Genomic DNA, 20394 nt, shown 5'->3' on the forward strand with positions numbered 1-20394 from the left:
AAAAAAGTGTTACTGTAAAACCCCAATTTGACATCTTGTCTCTTTGCTTTTGTGTGCTTTAAGGAAAAAAGCTTTAGAGGGGCTAGTAAATTGACCTTGTTGCTGACAAACTAGGATAACTGTTACTAGTCTTTACACTAAACTAAACTTATAAGTGTCCTACGCCACAAGGGGTTCATCAGTGAAATCATTTATACTAGTCATTAGTTTCTCAGTTACTTTTACTGACATAATTTTGACACAGAAAAGAGAGAAGACTTCTAGGGCTGACATTTCTGGCCTGTCCAGCCACTGAGACATGTGGACAAGGAAATGCTTTTTGGACCAGTCACAGATGTGGTGGTCTGGTTCGCTGTCGTGCGTAGTTACATTGTTGCTGAGGTGCACATCAGTGAAGCTTGGTTTACACTCGACTGCAACAGTGATTTCTGCAGCTACACTGTAGAGGGCTATGCTGATGGAGGCATTTACACCTGTGTGCCAGTGTGTTGGCACTGTTCATTAATTATGCTCCGGCAACTCTGGTCAGCGATTAATCAGCTGTGTTGAGTTTTACTCTGTATTTCACACAATAGCAAAGTGGAACCGAGTGGCTCGTGTTGGAAGTGGATCTAAATTTCGGAGAAATCACTGCCACATAGAGCATAGAGAAGACATCTGAGTAAACAGTGTGCAGGTGACTAACAAGGAAGAATTTAGCCTGAGACACTTGAACAAGGACGTGCATTTCAGACCAAAAACAGCTGAAGCTGTTTACATTGTCAGAATGTGGAGTTAAATTTCTGGGATGGTGCAAGTCCAATTACATATAGGCCATGGCGTAGAGTCCCTAGATAGTCAGTGACTATAAACCAAGCTTTAGACGCAGGGTCCAGAGCTATGCTGTACCTAAAGTGACTGTCCAGCTTTATGTATGCATTGGGGAATAGTGCAGATAAATGCAGTTATTAATGTACAACCTGCCACACACTGCACTCAGTGGGGTTAGTTCAATAACCCATTAAGTACTGACATGAAATACTTTTCCTCCTGTTAAATTACCTCCCTGTCTGCTACAGCCTGGTGCTGGACCTCCACAGCCAGCGTCGCTGCGATAGTCGTTTCATTGCCCAATAAGATGACGGACACAGGGCTGCTGGCCAGCTTTATTTCCAGACTGTAAAAGGATATGGTTCCCTCCCCTCTCATGCTGCCATGTCATCTAGCACCGTCAAGCTCAGTGAACCACCTCAACCCTTTGCAAGTAATCTGTCTACTCTCCTGTAAAAGCCAGACGAAAAGCCAGACATGCTCCGGGCAAGGAGCGAAGGTGCCTTGCCCGCAGGGCTGAGCACTAAACAGACGGCTCTAAACACCCACTGTATCTGGTTGTCTCGCGCTCCCATTTTTATGACGTTTATCACTGCTATCTGTCTGCTTGATCCTAGCCATAACATTACCCCCGTCCACATTGCATCAGACGGTCTAATCTGTGGTGACAAAAAAAAATGAAACAGCGCCTGTGATACGTAAACATTAGCTCAAGAATGTGACTCTCCCCATGATGTAACTCGTGTGGCATTAATGCTGCCAGGTATTTATCTTATGCAATGATAGTGACACACATTTCAGGCCCCCTCAACAGGCACTTCTTTAGATTGTATATGTTACATTACGCTTTTAAACATTCACTTACTACACAGGAAAGAAGAAAGCACACGTCTAAATTAACAGCAAGAGTGGACACGGGAACAGGGACCTGTGGGAGGTCGACCTTTGTCAGACAGGCAGGAAGTGTAACTTTTAGTGTCGTAGGCGAACGTCTTGCCATCTGCTGCTCGGCTTAAATAAAAGCAGAAAAACACAGAGTATTATTAACCACGGGGGAGGAAGCTGTAACACTTTAAAAACATTGTTCAAACCACAGGTGCATGTTCTACTTTTGTGTGTCCTATAAATGATAGCTGAAAAAACAAGCCCGTTCGCATGGAGGCAGAAACGGCTAACACTATGGTGACATGCTTAGATGTGTAGGAATGCACCCCTGATGCATATTATATAAAAACGTAAAATAACGCTGGAACATAACTAAGTGCAGTGCTCCACTTCCTTTAGGCTGTCATCACACATGGAAATTCCTTCTTGCTATCCCTCATCACATCACGTCAAAAGTAGTCATACGCTGCTTAATGATGTATTCACTGAAGAAGAAGAAGAAGAAGAAGAAGAAGAAGAAGAAGAAGAAGAAGAAGAAGAAGAAGTATTGTACTGATAAAAAATGTATCTACTCTGAGAAAAATATATAAAGCAGACCAGGAAAAACATTTCACTGGACATGCGTGACACAACCTGGCTGCAGTGCTCATCTTTACAGGAAATTAATTTACAGTAAATTCCAAGACGGCACACTTTAAATACAATGTTTATACTTTATAGTATCGGTAAAGCCACGTGGAGCTGGGACAGTGATGTGGTTAGTGTTTTTAATTGCGTTGGGCACGAGATGTCTGTGTGAGACAGATCAAACAAGTTGTTTTTCTTGGGCATTTTCCTTTCAAAGCCACATGAGATGGCCCTTGGAGACGTGACCTTGGAAAGCAAACTAAAGGCCTCCGTCAGTCGTTAATCATGGGAGGCCTTTTGGCTGTTCCAGGCTAAAACTCTGCTCAAAGAAAATACCTCCATTACTTAAATAAAATTGCCCCTTCTGTGCCTTTTAGTTGTAATATTTACCACTTCAAAACATGCTGTACTGACAAAATGTGCAAAAAAAAAGCTGTAAAACATCTGAACGGTGGTCCTAGATGGAGAATAATCACACGGTTTGTGTGGTGAATGTGTCTATTATTGTACCTGATTGATGGTAACACGTCTCAAAGTCCCATCTTTCAAACCTTTTCCCTTCTCAAACCGTTCCCCATGGGTGATCAGTTGAGACAGGATGATAATCTCAGTAAAGGACGGACAAGATGTAGAGACTGGAGCCCGTGTTATGAGAGGAATGTCTGCTGCCTCGACAGCGTGACCCTGCTTTAGGCTCCATGTCTATCCCCACGCTGCCGCAATACACTGTATGTATGTAACACATTATGTCACTGTCAGACAGGTCAGGACAAGATGAATACATCAGAGAGCAGCCTGACAATGAGTCCTGTTCGTCATTATGAGCCTAAACTTCACTGAAATGTATTAGTGTCGTCACTTTTCTGCTTTACACGCTCATGGATTCCTGACTCACTGACTTACTGCCCTGTGTTAAAAGAAATACTGGTATCCTTTACAAAGGTACAAGTAGAAAAACCATAATAAAAGATAAGAGTACACAAACATACTACTTTTACAGAAAAAATGTTATCAGACAAAATATTTGTAAGTTGTTAAAAAAGTAAGTAAGAAGTTAAATATTCCCCTAAAAGTAGAAACAGAGTTAGTTTGTATGATTGATTAATCATTACGTTCCACCATGCCTCTGTCCAGTTGCTGTGCTTTACCAACAAAAAAAAAAAAAAAGGAAAACAAACAAACAAACAAAAAAAACACTGAGATACTATTATCTTCTTGGATTGTACTTAACCTTCTCTTTACGTATACAGGACAACAGCTGTGGGCTAATTCTGTAGTGACTGTTGCTGGCACGTCACAATGCGAGGAAGTGATTCAGTTCATAAATTAGAATAAAGAGTTACAACACTAAGTAAATTTAGCCGCATTGCTAAAAATAAAAAACTGAAAGTGACGCACCACCTGGAAAAAAAAATGAAGTAGGCTACAGGCAGAAAGGTGATTATTGACCTCACGTACTAAAACCCAAACCTCAAACAAGATTGAAGCACATACGTGCCATTGTGACTTGTTTTTATGTGTATTTGGGGCTTTCATATATATAGTAAACGGAAGTGATTCAACCAGACGCAATATGAACATTTTATTATTTTAAAAGAAAGAAAAGACTTTTTAGCATGGATAGGTCTGCTCTTAAAATGAGGAAATATTGCCACCTAGTGGTTAAAAGTCAAACTACTTTGAGAGAACAAGGTTTTCAAATTACTCAAATAATCGTTTAATTTTTCATAGTAGAGAAACGCAATCCATCCACGACCTCAGAAAAAAATGCCCCACAGAAAATACGATTTCATCATATTATGTGCTCACGTAACGTTACGTAGTTTTTCATAAAGAGTGAGGAAAACACAAACCTATGTTTTTCCTGTAGTAGGTTCTTAGATTAGCAATGCACCACACTTTATACTGCAGTTTTACTCATCGATCACTGAAACAACGCACCTTTACTTCACATTTAATCCTAAACATATTTTGCACTGTCTGTTTCAGCACAGCAGAGACAACAAAGCGTCTTGTGCTCTGCAGAGACAGACATTTATAACATTACCATGTCCTGTTGTTTAGGGCCGTGATGATAAGACCTTAACTGAGACCTTACATCGGTTCAGATGTCTTCAATGTTTGACTGAAGCTTAATAGCTGAATTGGTCCCCTCTGTAATGACTGCTTTTAAATCAGTCCTGGGCTGAAAGATTACAGTTATTTTTGTTGATTGCAGTTATACAGCAACTCACAAATGACCAGGTTTTCCCGTCTTTACTTGCGACTGTGTGTCTCATTGCTACAGGCGTCGGAACAAAAGTTTAGTTGGTGTGTTCAATGTTGCTCTGATCTGGTGGGCGTGCACAGCTTTCCGTAAGAGGAGCTGCTACAGGTAACTTGCTAACAGGTAGCCAGTCTGACGTTACGATAATTGACTTTTACTTAACTTAAACCTCACTTTTTAGGGGTTTGTTTAAAAGATGGACTTTAAACAGATAGTTTGCATTTCTGTTGTCTCTGAATCAACGCGGTGTTAGCTAACTAATTCCACTGCAAGCTAACGCTAGCAATAGTTAGCAAGCGAGTGAGCGAGCGAGCATAAGTAGCTTATGCGTTCTACTACACACACAGCTGAGTATCTTCGACCTTAAAGGTCCAACGTCAGTAACAACAAATATATACATGTATAAAACAGTAATAACGGTATAAAAGCAACTTTGAATATATGAGAGCATATGGTGTGTTCAGTGTCCCTTCGATAGCTCAGTTGGTAGAGCGGAGGACTGTAGTGGCTTATAGCTGATATCCTTAGGTCGCTGGTTCGAATCCGGCTCGAAGGAGACTCATCTTTTTCACATAGCGATAACATACATTACGCTCTATTTGCTTTTTGTCCTTGTTTCTGACATATTGTTAGAGTGTTGTAATACACATGTAATAACAATGTTATAACATTGTTATTACAATGTTATTAGTGGGGGTCTCAAGGAGTTTCATAGCCCCATATGGGGTGTGGATGCCTGGTCTGGTTTAGGTGGGTGCTACATAAGTAACATCCACACAAATGTCACGTCCAATAGTTTCCCAGCACAACATTGTATTGACACAAGATGGTCTATCTTATTACATTCTCCCGTCAGTGATCCGTGTGATTCAACTAAAAAGTATGATCTATCATCAGTGTATCAGTTTTCAAACTCATCCTTCAAACATAGGATCACTTACAAGCACCCCAAAATATTAACTGACGGAAATTTCTAACATAAGTTGTAGGCCTTGCTCTGATGCTATCCGATTTATCTCTCTAGCATATGATTGTATAGAAAAAACATTTTGCAGTATTTCCCTGCACTGCAAACTTCTACCCCTGTGCTACTTACTCTCTGTTGCCCCCCTGAGCTATTTGTGTAACCTTTGAATTTGTTGACCAAAGCTATACAGTCCTGTGACTTTCTACTTTATTTTCCTCAGGGTTTTTCTTTCAGCGCCTCAAGGTGGCAGATTGGCTTCTCAGCATGGACAGGTAGGTCCTGATTAAACTTCTGCTACAGAACACAAAAAAACGGTGTATCCTGTAATCTCACAACCTCAAAGAGTACTGTATGTTCCCTTCAGATGTTTAGTTTTCAGCAAATTATATTTAGTCTATTTTAGACTAAAATTATTTTTTTCCAGTTTATATATATATATATATATATAAACCTTTATTTCCTGAATTGAAACTCATCTGGTGTTTCTATCTTCAAATCCTTGATTTCTTTGGCCACCATGAGCCACTTCTGGTATATAACAGCCTGCATATTTCATTAAGTAATATGTTAAATTTCCAATTCCTCTGGTGAAATGGGCTCATTTTTTGCCATTTATTTTCTGGTTGTGTATCTGCATAGAGTTTTATAGCAGTGACAGTCGTGAGTCATTACCACTGCTATCAGTACCTCTATCACTGCTTGTACTAAAAGTAATTAAACATAATAAAAAAAAGTAGAAATTAGTGTGAGAACTTTTCTTCTGTCGATCACAACCTAAACCTAAATGTGCAGCAATATTTTCACAAATACTGAGCAAAAACCAGTGCTAATCACAAATTAAAATGTTTATTATGTTAAGTTGGAATTGTGTAGATGACAATTGTTTAAAATTTCCATTATAACAGACAAAAAATATATTTACTGATAGTTCTGTTTGTGCCACATCATGGGATAGATTTCATATGAGAATGGCTGAGGTAGTCATGTGGCAATGAAAACTGAATTAAAGGGACAACAAGAGTTTGGATAAATACACCTCTGGTGCACACTGGTATGGTTCAGAGTACACACACGTTCAACACTCAATAACTACTGCAGAAATATACTGTATATCGCTATATTTTAAATTACAAAGACATCTTCAAGGATTAAAAAACAATAGGCTCACAAATGACCATATGGCTTTAGTATAGAAAGAGAAAAAACATCGTTTTGTCTAATCAGTTTTTTGTCATTCAGCAAAATTTAATTGCAGTTTATGCGAACCATAAAAACTAAACTACTCTCGCTTTCACTCGTGTCGAACTCGCTTCCTGGGCGACGCTGGAGACTCCAGGGAGAAGGCAGTAGGAGAGATGGGGCGGGACTCAGGGATGTACTCTGACTGATACTTGTCAATGTAAGGTTTGGCCACACTCCAAACCTGAGGAGAAGTAATAAACGTGAAGTTTAAGTTTCAGCGAAGTGAGCACATCAAACCGTTCGTTACTCCTTCAGTTTTTTGAACTCACCTTCTGGTCAATCAGGAGACGGTGAACGGCTTCAATGTCCGGAGACATGAATCTGTCTTTAATCCATGGTCTGTTAACGGCAGGAGATTGAAAAGACGAAGTGGGGCAAAGGATAAATATTAACCATCCTGTACATTATTTCAGTGGAGTAAAAGTCGTGTACGTCGGCCACCTCTGTTTGACTTACTTGACCACACTGCGCACGAGGTCATAGACCTTCTCCAGTGGAGTAGTGGTACGGAGAGGTCGGAGGAACTCGATACCCTGACAGGCCGCTAACAGCTCTATAGCTAGAACTGACAAGAGAAAACATCCGCTCTGACATTATTCTAGACATTATACTAAAGTATGAGGAGCTATCAAATAGACAAACTAGTTCCTCAAGTAGAAATGCTGAATATTTTAATAAGGAACATCACTTCGATTCTCGGATATAAAACCAGTCAGTTGATGCAGATTTATTATGGTTGGTTTATCATTAGCACGGTTTTAAACTGTGCTCCTTTTTTTTGTTGTGGTAGAACCACAACATTTGAGCAGTTACTTCTTGTTGCTTTCAAAGCTCACTTTAATTTCATCTGATTGTCTGATTAACACAACTTAACTGAGACATTTTGTTGGTCTTTCCCTCTGAACGTCTACCGTAGACGGCCAAATACAATCACTACATCGCCATGTTTTGCGTGTTGATTTTTCTTGTCGACTCCTCAGTGTAAAAGCAAAACTTCAGCATCAGAAACACCTACGCTACGTGTCACCTTACCCTGCTCCACATGCTCTATGACCCTCAAAGCCTTCCTGGCAGCCCAGCCTCCCATAGACACATGGTCCTCTGTGGCTGCACTGGTGGACAAGGAGTCCACAGAAGAGGGATGACACAAGACTTTATTTTCTGAAACTAAAGAGAGTAAAAGACTCGAGGTTAGCGCACGCAAATAAATACAATAGCCAAGTAACATTTATTTAATTGTATAACATGACATCATAGTATGAAACCACACCAACCTAGGGCAGCAGCAGTACAGTGGGCAATCATGAAGCCTGAGTTGAGCCCCCCCTCGTTGACGAGAAAGGCGGGCAGCTCGCTCAGGGAGGGGTTGCACAGCCTCTCGATCCTCCTCTCGCTGATGGAGGCCAGCTCGTGGACTGCAATGGCTAAAAAGTCCAGAGCCTGTAAGTGAGGAAATGCTAGTGAAAGAGGGAAGACTAAAAATCTACCAAGATGTCAAGATGTCTTCTTGGTCACTAACCTTGGCTGGGTATTCGCCATGGAAGTTCCCACCTGAAATGGTCTCACCTCTTTCTGCAAACACCATCTTTGTATGACAGTTAAAGTAAAAAATAAATAATCGAATTTCTGTTGGAGTCTGTTAAACACAGCAGCCGTTTAAATAAAATGGCGAGTTCAGTTTACAAGTCAGAGAAGGATACAGGGTTGTCAGTGGCGCTGTTGATTTCTGTGTTGATGATGTTCTGGACAAAGTTAATGGTGTCATTGGCGATTCCGTGAACCTGTGTGTATACAGAGAGTACAACGCTCAGTCTTTCCCCACCTCCAATCATTCACTATAGGTCGCTGTTGGAAGAGAACCTTGTGATTTGGGGATATGCGAATAAACTTGACTCGAGGTTACCTGAGGGCAGCACCGCATGGTGTAGGCATCCTGGACTCTGTCACAGAACCTGTGGCTCTCTGAGGAAAACGCCACCAGACGACACACATTAAATAGGACACTTTTAATGGTGCAGCAGTTAGTTTACGAGTTTTATAATTTTTCTGGTCTGTTTTAGAGTCTGGCCCAGTCCTCTGACCTGCAATCTCGGATGGGTGGTGGTCGGAGTCCAGCAGTGAGCGGAAGCGCTGGGCCACCTCTATCTGTCCCTGGTGGGGCCGCAGCGAATGGATGTCTACGGGACGAGATCAGAAATCGAGCCTCGAGGTAAAATAAAAAATTCCATCTGGTTTGCGGCTTCGGTCAGATCCATTACCGCCGCTCGCCACTCACCACTGTCGAAGGCCTTGGTAGTTCCCTTCAGCACCTCCAGAGTGAGAGCAGCAATAATATCTGCCTGTTGGGCAATCGCCTGGGCTCGCTCCACGGCCTCGGCCCCGAGAGAGGTGATCATCTGGGTCCCGTTGATCAGAGCGAGGCCCTGACAGGGAATGCCGGAGAGTGAGATGCGGGCGTGTGTTTTATAGTTTCAGAACACAATGGAGCGACAGCATTTAATGTGCAGTAATTAAGTCTGTTTATTCATGTGCTCCGATTACGTAGAAACCAGAAATGTTTTCATAATCTTAAACTCTCTAGTAGTACGTCACTACATTCATTTCATGTTTACATGCTAAATATTTGATCACTACTAGACGGCTCAAAGTGCTCTCATTGATCCACTTCTGAAGCACAGACAAATCAAACAGTTGAGAATACGGTTTTAAACATTACCTCTTTGGGCTTCAGTGATACTGGCTTCAGTCCATGAGCCTCCAGGACCTGGTCAGGGATAAAAGGGTCATCAAAGAGCAAACATGTTTACCTGTCAGACTCAACCTTTCACTCATACAAACACAAGGCATGTTTGCTATAGTATTAAGCAATGTTTTACAATCGTGGAAGTGTCACTCTGATCTTACATATTTGGCGTCTGCCCATCCGCTCTTGGGAGACCACATCTTACCCTCGCCCATCAGCCCCAGGGCCAGGTGAGAGAGGGGCGCAAGGTCTCCGCTAGCACCCACTGTTCCCTTCTCCGGGACGAAGGAGAGGCAGGAAGCTGCAGGGGCAAATAGATAATAGACAAAGATGGGCTCATATGACAGTCAGCTTCCCCCAGGGCTGATCCTTAAAGGAACTTAACAGCAGCCGAAGACTGAAGATGATGGAGCTCACCGTTAAAGGCTTGGATCATGGCATGGAGAGTTTCTGGAGAAATACCGCTGTGTCCTTTGGCCAGGACATTGATCCTCAGAGCGAGCAGCATGCGGGTCCTCTCAGGGCTGAGGGGGTTTCCGACACCTACGTATCACAAGGTAACTAATGAAGCGGATGTGAGCACACAACGCAAAACAAACAAACGCTTTGTCGGGAGGCCTGAATGAGTTTCATCACCCGCTGAGTGTGACCGCACCAAGTTTTCCTGGAGCTCCCTGTGGAACATAGAGTACATGACCATCACGTTGGTACACAAAAACAGCTCAATCTCCGACAAAGATCATAAACATTGCCTTTACTTGAGCTTGCTGACGGGAATGACAGTTCGGGCAAATTTGCCAAAACCTGTTGTGATTCCGTAGACGACTGCAAAAACAAGAGACACGCAGAGCTCACTACATCATCCATTCCTCAGTAACTTGTTTACTTTGAAGTCTTTGGATTTGTTCTCTGGCGTATATTAACCTTTGTTTTCTTTGACAATGGTGTCCAGAAGTTCTCTGGCTTGCACAACCTTTCTTTCAGCCTCAGGAGTCAGCTGAAAATGTTGGGGAAGGATAACATTAAGTCAACAGTTACCTCAGAGCAGCCATGACAACAAAAAAAAAAAAAAAACAGTTTGTTGATCATTACCTTTATCTTGTAGAGTCCTCTGCCTAAGTTGACCAGGTCTGTCGACGTCAGGCTGTTGCCGTCCAAGAAAAGATACTACGCACAGGAGACGGGTGTTATGCAGACGTATTCGATGTGACACGTTTTAAATTTTGACAAAAAAAAATCCACTTACTTCTCCGGGTTCTCTGTAAGCCGCTGTGCTATTTCAGACAATTTAGTCAAGGACAACTTAAAGCAGAGTGCAGTGTTGCTTGTATTTTTTTTTTTTTTTTTGTTAAGAAGGTGACACGATTTATTTGAACCTTTCATCTTGTCTGTGGACATGCCATGCTATATAATGGCATAAAGAAAGAAAACTGATTTACTTGTAGTACCCAGAAGCTATAATTAACAACACGTTTAAGGATACAGATGAGAAACTCCAGGCTCACATGGGATAAAATCAGGAGACATTGTATCCCCTGCAATAGCTGAAAGTACGGAATAATAATCCACATTTAATGTAAATTACAAATTACGCACAGTTATATTAAACTCATCTAAAGTTAAAACATCTCTCATTTCTGAACGTGATGGACATGTTCTCCATTTTGCTCATGCATACAGTCATTACCGAGCTCGACAAAGTCATTATCCTCCAGTACATCCTCGATGGTGTCATCCACGTCCAACAAACCCAAACCCTGGCACCTGCGCACAACGAAACGCGTGTCCTTCACGGCCGTGATGCCGCCGTTGTCTGGTTTGTTCTTGATGTAACGTTTGAGCGCTTCGAGTCCGAGCCACTGGATCGTGTTGGAGGTATCTCGGCAGGGCACTGCCAGCCACTCATCTCGGATGTGGACGGTAAAACGAGGCATTTCGCGTCGCGCGGTGCTCGGCTGCAGTGACTCCTGCGCGCCTCTCTCCAAGGTACCAACTTCGGCCGCACCAAGCTCGGCCACCAATCAGACGCAGCCGGGGGGAGGCACGCCTGCCGGCGTCACACCTCTGGAGATCATCAACCTCAACAGGTCGATCACAGACGTTTTGGCGTATTGACAATGTGTTCACAAAAAGGCACCCACGGCACCAAATGTGGAAGTGCCTGGGTATTTGGATAAACAAAAAAAAAAAAAGTTTGTTGTAGGCCTTCACTTCACCCCTGACATTGTCGACATGTTACCAGCCAATAGTGGCATAATTTATGTTCAGTCAAACCAGCAAATCTAAGAAGAAATCCAGGGGCGATTCTAGGGTCAGAGATTTAGATGTGCTTTAATGTTTAACTGTCACAAAGCTGTCATTTGGTTTAAAGAATAAAGAAAAGAAGCTGCCCTGCCTAAGGTCAACCCTGCCTAAGAGACAACATCAATCCATCCTTTATCCCTCCTTTTGGACTGAACACACCCTACAGACCTGTCCAAACTTGGCAGGCAACCCCCACCACCCCATGTTTAAACCACATTCTTTCCACTATTGTGCTGATTTTATTTATTTATTTATTTTTTGTCATCTTATCATAGACAACCGATCAAAAAAAAAAAAAAAACACCAAAAAAAATCGTTTTTTTAATTCTGATTTGCAGGAATGCTGGGAAACAGTTTAAAAAATGGTCTAGACACGCCGTGGAACAAACCTATTGGTTCTTAGTGTGATGGCAGGAACTAAACTGTAATCCCAAATTAGTTGGTAAAGCAAGGAGAGGGTCTTACTAGTGGTGCCTTCACTTGCTGTCAGACATTATCAGAGTGTGTAAATGTAGCAGGACGTTAAATATTCGCAGCTCATGGATTAGACTCGGTTGATTTATTGTATTACATCTATCAGGTTACTGGTGTTAAACTAAGAACACATTTATTTAGACGACTCTGCACGACCTAAAATAGCAGCTGTGCAGTGTGACTGCTCGATATGTTCAAGTTCAACAGCCAAGGATGCCATCTTTCCCTGTGTTTTGCACTGCAGGGTGTGGAGCTCAGAAATATTTTGCTATTAAATTTGATGTATTTAACTTCAGTCTACCACTATTAGGTTGTCAATGCCAGTGGCTACTTCTTACCTATAACCTATGCTTGTATTGAACAACTGAGGGCTTGCAATACCTGTGTTTCAAGTAATGAAACTGGTCCTCTTAGCAAACATTAAGTCTATGTTCAGTGCTTCAGTTCATGCCACACATTTGCAGCATTTCGTCCAGTTTGTCTTTTGTTACATCCCTCCCCTTTGCACTTTCTCCAGAAACTTTCACCCAAAACTGAACGTTTTTAACTGTCTGACGTCAGCTTAAAACAATACACGATGCGTTTCTTTGTGTAGGTACGCGTGTAGTCCTCTTCGCCGCGGTGTCGTAACGCAACATATCTGCGCAAAATCTGCAAACTCCGGGGCTGTTGATATAACAGTTTCGACATGACGAAGCGTGCCTGAACGCATCACAGTAGCCTGCGGGCCGATGATGTCAGTTCACGGGCTGTAGGAGTTTCTGCATCTCCGTGTGCGCCGACTCTTAGGAGGCCTACTGCTGGCCGTCAGCGGGCCGGGCAGGCAGGGGAGGAGAGGAGAGGAGGAGAGGAGAGGAGGGGAGGAAAAGTGTGTTTACACAGACGGCAAACTGCCTGGGGAATCGTAGGGGAGAGGAAGTCAGCCGGCTCTGTGTCTGCCTGCTCCAACTTCCTGCTCAGAAAAAGAAAAAGCCCAGGATCCTATTTCAGTCCGGCACAACCGTGTAGACCAGAAGTAAGCATGGAAAAACAAGGAATCACACAAGCAGCACCGTAAAGTTTCGCGGAGGGAAAAGACCGAGTCGCAGATCGCAGGTAACGTAGAATAAACCGACGTCTTTCTATGAACAGCGCTTTGTTGGCTAATTGGTGGCTTGGAGAGGGAGAGTATTATTAGCGGTCGGTATTATTGGCCGCCGTAATTACCTTTTTATTTCATGCCTTGACTCTTAAGTTTCCGCTTCAAGTTTTAAACTCGTCGCATCGACTTAACACGTTTAAGGGGAAGAATAGTTCAGATTTAGTTTCGGACAACACCGTGTCGTCTTCCGGTCCGGGCAACATCTTGAAAATGAGTCAGTGGGGCAGAACGGTGATCCAGACCTCTGTGTGTTATAGCCCGAGAAGTAAAATAAATAAATAAAAAAACAAAAAGCAACGTCAGTCAGCCTTCCGAGTCCGTGCACGCCGTTTGGAGATGCTTTTTCTTGCGGGTCCCCGTTTAATTTTCCACCGCCTGCGAACAGGAAGAGAGCAGATTTAGTCATGGCTAAGTAATGTCTGCATACACCATCTAATCTCATTAGGAGTTTCCGTCCAGTCCACACACTGGACGTCTTTGTACGCGCAGCGACTCTCCTGCGGCCGAGCATCCGCAGCAGGGCTCCTCATCCGCGGACTGAACCTCCTCATCAGGGTGATGTGATGTTCCTAGAAAGAGTTAAAGCGTGTCTGCGGTCCTCAGACTAACTCTGATTAGCTCACTGTTGAGCTAAGATGTGGGGTTTTATCCAACTCTCTAATATCCATTCCCTGCGTGACTTGTTATCATTTGAGTTATAATAAATTATTCATATCTAATGACTGAGGTCTGTAGGAGTTATTTCTGACCTGTGCTGTTATGTGCAGCATCTTACAAAGGTGAATGTTTCTATTCCCTCTGTATTAGAAATGGAGAACCTCTCAGCTCTGTGTTGGTGAGCTTTAGATTTTCTTCAAAGCGTTCAAAGTCTGGGTTCAGGGCAGGTTAAAGGGTGGAGCCGTGGAAAGGGGACAATGACTTGGTCTTTTGACCTATGTCCCTCAGAGATTTTTGTGGGAAGTGTGGCAGGATTGGGGAAACGCTCCCCTGCTGTGGGATCCCCACTCCTCAACATTTGTCCTTGGAAGTAGAATGGGAGGAAGTCCTGACTTTGACAGGTTTGTAGTTTCACATGGCAGATAGAAAACTCAGGGGATAGCTCGTGTCGGAAATCGGCTGGGCCCTCCCCTCCCCTCCCCTCCCTCCCTCCCTCCCTCACGCCTCTCTCCTCTACACACAGAGATATGAAGCGGTTGAAAAGCCGCTCTCGTTATCGTTGTTTTTTAAGTGTCGGCCAATTATCGCTACTCGCAGATAAGGGGGACGAGGACACAGTCCTGCCCATCAATATTTGCTGATAGCTAACTGCTGATAGCTGAGTTTTAGTACACAAACCTAAGATGACTTTAAATCTGAGCAGACACTTGATGACACCGGACGCTTCGGGTATCAAATGTTTCGGACACATCCATGACTGTTACACTATAAATACTGAAGTGTGACTTGATACAGCATCAAATTCTGTCCAATCAAAAGACATCAGCAAGGGAAGAATGTTCACAACTGCACAAAAACCTTGTCATGTTATCCAGAGAAATGACATAATCGGTTTGATCGATTAATCGTGTGACCCACCAAGTCCTCCTCTTACGTTACAGTCTGTGGGGACAGAAACACCCTCCCACCCCCCTATTAATATGTGAGCCTGGGTAGGCAGACAGGAGCTTCGAGGCTGCACATTCCTCTATTAAAGGAATAACCCACCCTGGCCCGTCATACTTCCTGTGGAGAGAGGGCCAGGTTGAACCGCAGCATATTTCTGGCTTGAGCTGTTGTTCCTCCTTATATTTTTTTCTCTCCTGCTGCCGCCGCTACATTACACTATGCTCTTTAACACACACTGTTCTATTCATCACCGGCCTGCTCGTCCTCACACCACATGTTACAGCTCAAACGGGGCCGCTCCCCTCCTCAGCCACTAACCCAATTTAGTCCGCATGCTGTAAAACACACTGGCAAGAGTGAAAGGATTTAAAAGAAGGCGCTTAATATAGACGGAACGGTGGCTTGTTTGGTCCTAAGTGGTCCCCGCTAGTCACTAACAATAGCGATTTAACACGGGGAATACGACAAAGGGCTGCGATGAGCGCTGGAAAGTACAAACTGCCGCTTGGCTTGTTTCCCCTCTGAGGTTTGAGCTGCGTGCTTATTCTGTCAGTGTGGCATCTGGCAGGTATTAACGCATGCAGGTAGAAGCGATGCTTTGACAAGAGTCAGCTGACGTCACCGCGAGCGGTGATGTTCCACTTTTGCTCTGCGGGGAAAAAGTCATCACCGTACAGGGACTTTTAAAAATAACCTGACTGAGCAGTGGTTTCGCCTGCAGGTATGGACAGTGCCATCACCCTGTGGCAGTTCCTACTGCAGCTGCTGCTGGACCAGAGCCACAAGCACCTGATATGCTGGACGTCCACCGACGGCGAGTTTAAGCTCCTGAAGTCGGAGGAAGTGGCCAAGCTGTGGGGGCTGCGCAAGAACAAGACCAACATGAACTACGACAAGCTGAGCCGAGCCCTGCGCTACTACTACGACAAGGTGAGCTTCCTTGTGTGTCATTTTTGCGCTGCAGCTGTGTTAACCGATCGGACCTGAGGGCTGCGTGAACGGAACGCAGCGCCGTTGCAGAGTCTTTGTTCTCTGCTTTAAACCCACAGTCTCCCCCTGATAGACACTTCCACTTCCTCTTTCTCGTCGAGCTCACAGCAGAAACAGCGCAACAGTTGTCTCTGCGCTGGACTCGCAATCGACCCGACGTCTCTCTCTGATTGTTTTTTTTGCTCATTGATTCGTGTTTCCCGTGCGTTAAGTAAAACCGAGTCGTCACTAATTGCGTTTGCTTCTTTTGCAGAACATCATCAAGAAGGTGATCGGTCAGAAGTTTGTCTATAAGTTTGTGTCCTTCCCCGAGATCCTCAAGATGGACCCACAGGCGGTGGAGATGGGCCTGGCCTCCGGGCGGTTCCCCCTCCAGGAGGGAGAGGCCCATGAGCTGGACGTGGAGGAGGAGGAGGAGGAGGAAGGCGAGGAGGAGGCCCAGAGGAGGACCCTGGCAGCCCTGGGGGCGCAGCAGTGTCGGAACGACTACCTCCGCTCGGGTCTCTACTCGTCCTTCAGCATCAGCTCCCTGCAGAACCCGCCGGAGCTCCTCCGGGCCTTGCGGGAGCGCCAGGAGGAGCCGCGCTCCGTCATCCGCTTCGGCACCAACGAGAGGAGCTCCCCTCCCTCCATCAAACCCGAGCCCTACGTCTCCCCGAGGTCGTCCAGGCTCCCCTCCCACTCCCACTCCCACTCCCCGTCCTCCCCGCACAACCAGCCGGGCCGAAGCTGGAGCCCCGACGCCGAGGAGGTGGAGGACGAGGAGGAGGAGGAGGAGGAGTCCGACCAGAGCGCCCAGCCCCTCAACCTGTCCTCCGGCCACAGGGAGCGAGCCCTGCAACCGCCTGAAAAGAGGAGCAGCGGCGGCAGAAGTAGTTACACTAACAGTAGTGGTAACCAAGGAGATGGACTCCCACCAAAAAGCAAAAAGCCCAAAGCTCTGGAGATCTCCGCCCCGTCCCTGCTGCTGGCGGGGAGCGACATCGGCTCCATCGCCCTCAACAGCCCGGCGCTGCCCTCCGGCTCCCTCACTCCCGCCTTCTTCACTGCACAGGTGAACAGCGCGCATCCACACCCGTGACTCCGCCGCCTCTGTCATTTCTAGACATGAGTCAGGTTCAGAGATTCTAAATTGTGATTACGTTAGCACTTCGCCAGCCTGGTGACTCACTCAAGGTGCTTTCCAGGATCTACTAAATTACTGATAGCACGGTACGCCCTGCACACACCTAAGGTTGCTCTGAGGCACACTTCATCTCTCTCCAGTCATGGCATGTTTACACACCAGCCCGCTGGCTTTCCAACAGACATTTATACATTCTCTTATTTCCGCTCTCTGGGATTTAATCCCGTCAGCTCCGGCCGAAACACACAGGGCCCGATAATAATCACATCTCGGGAGAGACAATAATAATAAGTCACGCTATCGGTGCCCTTGGTGCGGTGGCCTGGCTGGTGACGGGGACATGATGGGATCTGTCCAGAGCATGAAGTCAGTGTCCCTGAAACCCCTCAGACATCTGATACAACCTGGCACGTGTTTGTGGAAACACTACTGCTTATATTTAGTCGGACGTTGAGCTAAGATTTCCTCGAGAAACAGACACGGAGGAGGTACGAAAGGATGTGTAGCGCAACGGTAAACCAGACGACGGCTCAACTATATCGTTACGGGCCTTTCATAAATACGTATAGACTCAAATTAAAGACGCGGATGCCCGCATTATTCGCTCAGTCGACACAGAGCCACGAATTTAAAGCCAAATTTATCGAGCCGCGCCGAAAAGAACCGGGGGAACCTCCCACCAGGCGTCGACCGCTGTTTAAGCATCTATTTCAGCTAATGACGTGTTTACAGTGGAGTTAATAAAAATGACCAGCTCGGAGTGGTTTACCCGGAGAGGCACTGATGCTGCGCTGTGTGAATAATGAGATCAGAGGAAAACATGCGATTTGCAGAAATCGTCTCCAAGTCCAACCAACGAGAGCGGAGGGAAGAGGCCCTAAGTGATGCCATATGCTCCAATAATTCCATTAATAATGGGAGCGGGGCCGGGTCCCTCTGCAACACTGGCTCACTTCTCTGAGGTGACACAGGGGGAAAGTAGGGGGGGAGGGAGAGAGAGGGGGAGAGGGGAGAAGGAGAAATTGATTTCATATGTTTTCTCTGTGGTCGGTGTTCCAAGCGCTCCAGGACCACTGCGTACCACTACCTTGCCTCCGCTACACCCCAACAAACCCATCAACCCCCTCAATCAACAACAACCCCCCTCCCTCACATCACCCCTGTATTCTGGGGGAGAAACCACAGACTTCCTTCCTGCTCCGTCCGTCAGTTTGTTTTTCCAAACGCCAATACGCATCCATTTACCATTTCAGCATGTTTGGCATAACCGTAGCACTCGGAGCGATGTTCTCCAACCAGTGGTTCTCTGTGTTTAAAAAAAAAAAAAAAAATATGTTGTCTTTGCTGGTTTTCTCTTATTTATACAAAAACCTCCCTCCCTCACAGACTCCCTCGGGTTTGCTGCTGGCCCACAGTCCGCTGTTGTCAGGCATCCACTTCTGGAGCAGCCTCAGCCCCGTGGCTCCGCTCAGCCCCGCCCGGCTGCAGGGCCACAGCTCCCTGTTCCAGGTAAGAAACCAGCTCAGGTGGATACACGCGGCGCGACAGAGGAGTGACAACAACAACAAAAAAAAATAAATAATAAAATAGGAGATAAGATAAGAGGAGAAGGTGCACTCAAAGTTTAGTGGTAGTAAACGAGGAAGTGCAGCTGTAAAAAATCCTCGTTCTTTCCAGGGGTTGTTAAAACCTTTACTCACCTGACTCCCAGGAAAACAATCTACTCCACTTTTTATAACCTGATATGAAACGGAATCATTTCTTCCCATTCGCCACTTCTCATTCACGAGAAGATTTTTGATCTGTTCTCTCCATAATTTGCTTTAAATCTGCCCAAATTCTTCCAAGCATATGTTATTGACTTGACTAGAAGCACGGATCAAACTTAAAGACGAGATGTTTTTCGAGATTTGGTTGTAAAACTAGTTGGGACTCCAGTTGGTGCAGGTCCTGCAGAGGTGTCCTGTTTCAGCGCTTGTGAGAGGGAGAGGAAATCCTGTGAATACTTCCTGTTTGAGCCCAGGGGAGCCAGTCTGAACAGGGTGGACTGGTTTGAGAGCTGCTCCTCATTTATGAAGCGTACACACAACAACCCCCCTCTCCTCCTCCCCCCTCTCCTCCTCCCCTCTATGGGCGCGCACGCGCGCACACACACCACACCACACCGGATTCTTTGTGCACAAATAATGTCGACTTCTCCTTTTGTAGCGGAGGTGCAGGGGGACAGAGACGAAAAGGAAGAGGCACAATGAATTTAAAAAAGAAAAAAGAGAAAAAAAAAAAAAAAAAAACAGGAAACCAGAACAGTGACAATGCTGCAGTTCCTCACCGGAAAGCGGCTTTCATAGAGCCTCCATCCCCTCCCTGCTAACTCTCAGTCCCTTTCTCTTCCTCCACAGTTCCCCAGCCTAATCAACGGACACATGCCTGTCCCCCTGCCAAACCTGGAAGGAACACCCTCCTCCCTGCTCCTGTCCCCCACCACCCACAAATCCTGATCCAGAAAAAAAAAAAAACGTCCCAGTTTCTCAATCATCACCATTATCATCATCATCATCAGCAGCAGCAGCAGCAGCAGACATCTCTTTTTCATCCTGTCAGATTCAGAAAAAAAAAAAAAAAAAAGTCCTACGAGACAGTATGTGACCTCACTTTTTTTTTGCACTTGAGTTGCTTCAGATTCTAGTGGTTGAAAGCACTTGGTAAAAGCCATACGCCGCGGCGTCTGAGAGACGTCTGGCTCTTTGTGACAAAGTACAGCACATTTCCACATGACCCTGTCCCCCCGCGGACAGAAGTGACGCGTCGCTAGCTGCAAAACGCTAGCCAGCAGCTCATTCTGCGCAGAGCCTCTTTGTTTTTAATCTTGTAAAAATAAATGTTTGTTTTTTTTTTTCTCCCCTTCAATGTTAATCACGATGTGAAACCCGTCGTTTCGTCTTCGTGGTGTTGTATGTAATGTATGCACTATGCTTCTCAGATAGTACCGGCTGTGCCTTGTTGTCTTATTTTTTTTCGCCTTACTTTAAAAATCTTTTGATGAAGACGAGATTTCAAATCAATGAAAACTTTTGTAACAATTGTAATGTTCTCTTTTTTTTTTTTATACTGGACTTGGTATACAGTATGTATTCTGTATATTTTTTTTGTATTGTGAAGAATGACTTGTCATTTTCAATAAACAGAGCATTGAATGCTTGGACGCGGTTCCTGT

At 44.9% G+C, this 20394-nt stretch overlaps 2 protein-coding genes and 1 non-coding gene across 4 annotated transcripts; 2 read left to right on the forward strand and 1 right to left on the reverse strand.

The window, feature by feature from the left end:
• The first annotated feature begins 5056 nt into the window (after positions 1 to 5056).
• On the forward strand, positions 5057 to 5144 carry trnay-gua. Its single transcript is given in 2 exon segments — positions 5057 to 5093; positions 5109 to 5144. It is a non-coding gene; the product is annotated as a tRNA-Tyr (tRNA).
• A 1238-nt stretch (positions 5145 to 6382) lies between these two features.
• hal (histidine ammonia-lyase) lies at positions 6383 to 11691 on the reverse strand. The gene is made up of 20 exons (XM_047595508.1): positions 11228 to 11691; positions 11024 to 11084; positions 10787 to 10814; positions 10633 to 10707; positions 10465 to 10537; positions 10299 to 10365; positions 10177 to 10214; positions 9958 to 10083; positions 9702 to 9841; positions 9514 to 9561; positions 9073 to 9220; positions 8879 to 8974; positions 8701 to 8759; positions 8498 to 8578; positions 8317 to 8382; positions 8072 to 8237; positions 7830 to 7964; positions 7254 to 7362; positions 7067 to 7136; positions 6383 to 6978 (listed from the first exon to the last, which is right to left on the reverse strand). Exons 1-20 carry the CDS (start codon positions 11472 to 11474, stop codon positions 6847 to 6849), a joined length of 1965 nt encoding a protein of 654 aa, XP_047451464.1. The 5' UTR covers positions 11475 to 11691; the 3' UTR covers positions 6383 to 6846.
• Positions 8861 to 20379, forward strand: LOC125014450 (ETS domain-containing protein Elk-3-like). Of its 2 annotated transcripts, none has more exons than XM_047595512.1 (5): positions 8861 to 9006; positions 15786 to 15994; positions 16308 to 17108; positions 18567 to 18689; positions 19580 to 20379. In XM_047595512.1, the coding sequence occupies exons 1-5, from the start codon at positions 8967 to 8969 to the stop codon at positions 19676 to 19678; spliced, it is 1272 nt and encodes a 423-aa protein (XP_047451468.1). In that variant the 5' UTR covers positions 8861 to 8966; the 3' UTR covers positions 19679 to 20379. The 2 variants fall into 2 exon arrangements, with proteins under 2 accessions (XP_047451468.1, XP_047451469.1); XM_047595513.1 differs by lacking the exon at positions 8861 to 9006 and adding an exon at positions 12204 to 13413.
• Positions 20380 to 20394: the final 15 nt, after the last annotated feature.

Source organism: Mugil cephalus, chromosome 10 (genome assembly GCF_022458985.1).
Source record: "Mugil cephalus isolate CIBA_MC_2020 chromosome 10, CIBA_Mcephalus_1.1, whole genome shotgun sequence".
In the NCBI taxonomy this organism is placed as follows: domain Eukaryota; kingdom Metazoa; phylum Chordata; class Actinopteri; order Mugiliformes; family Mugilidae; genus Mugil; species Mugil cephalus.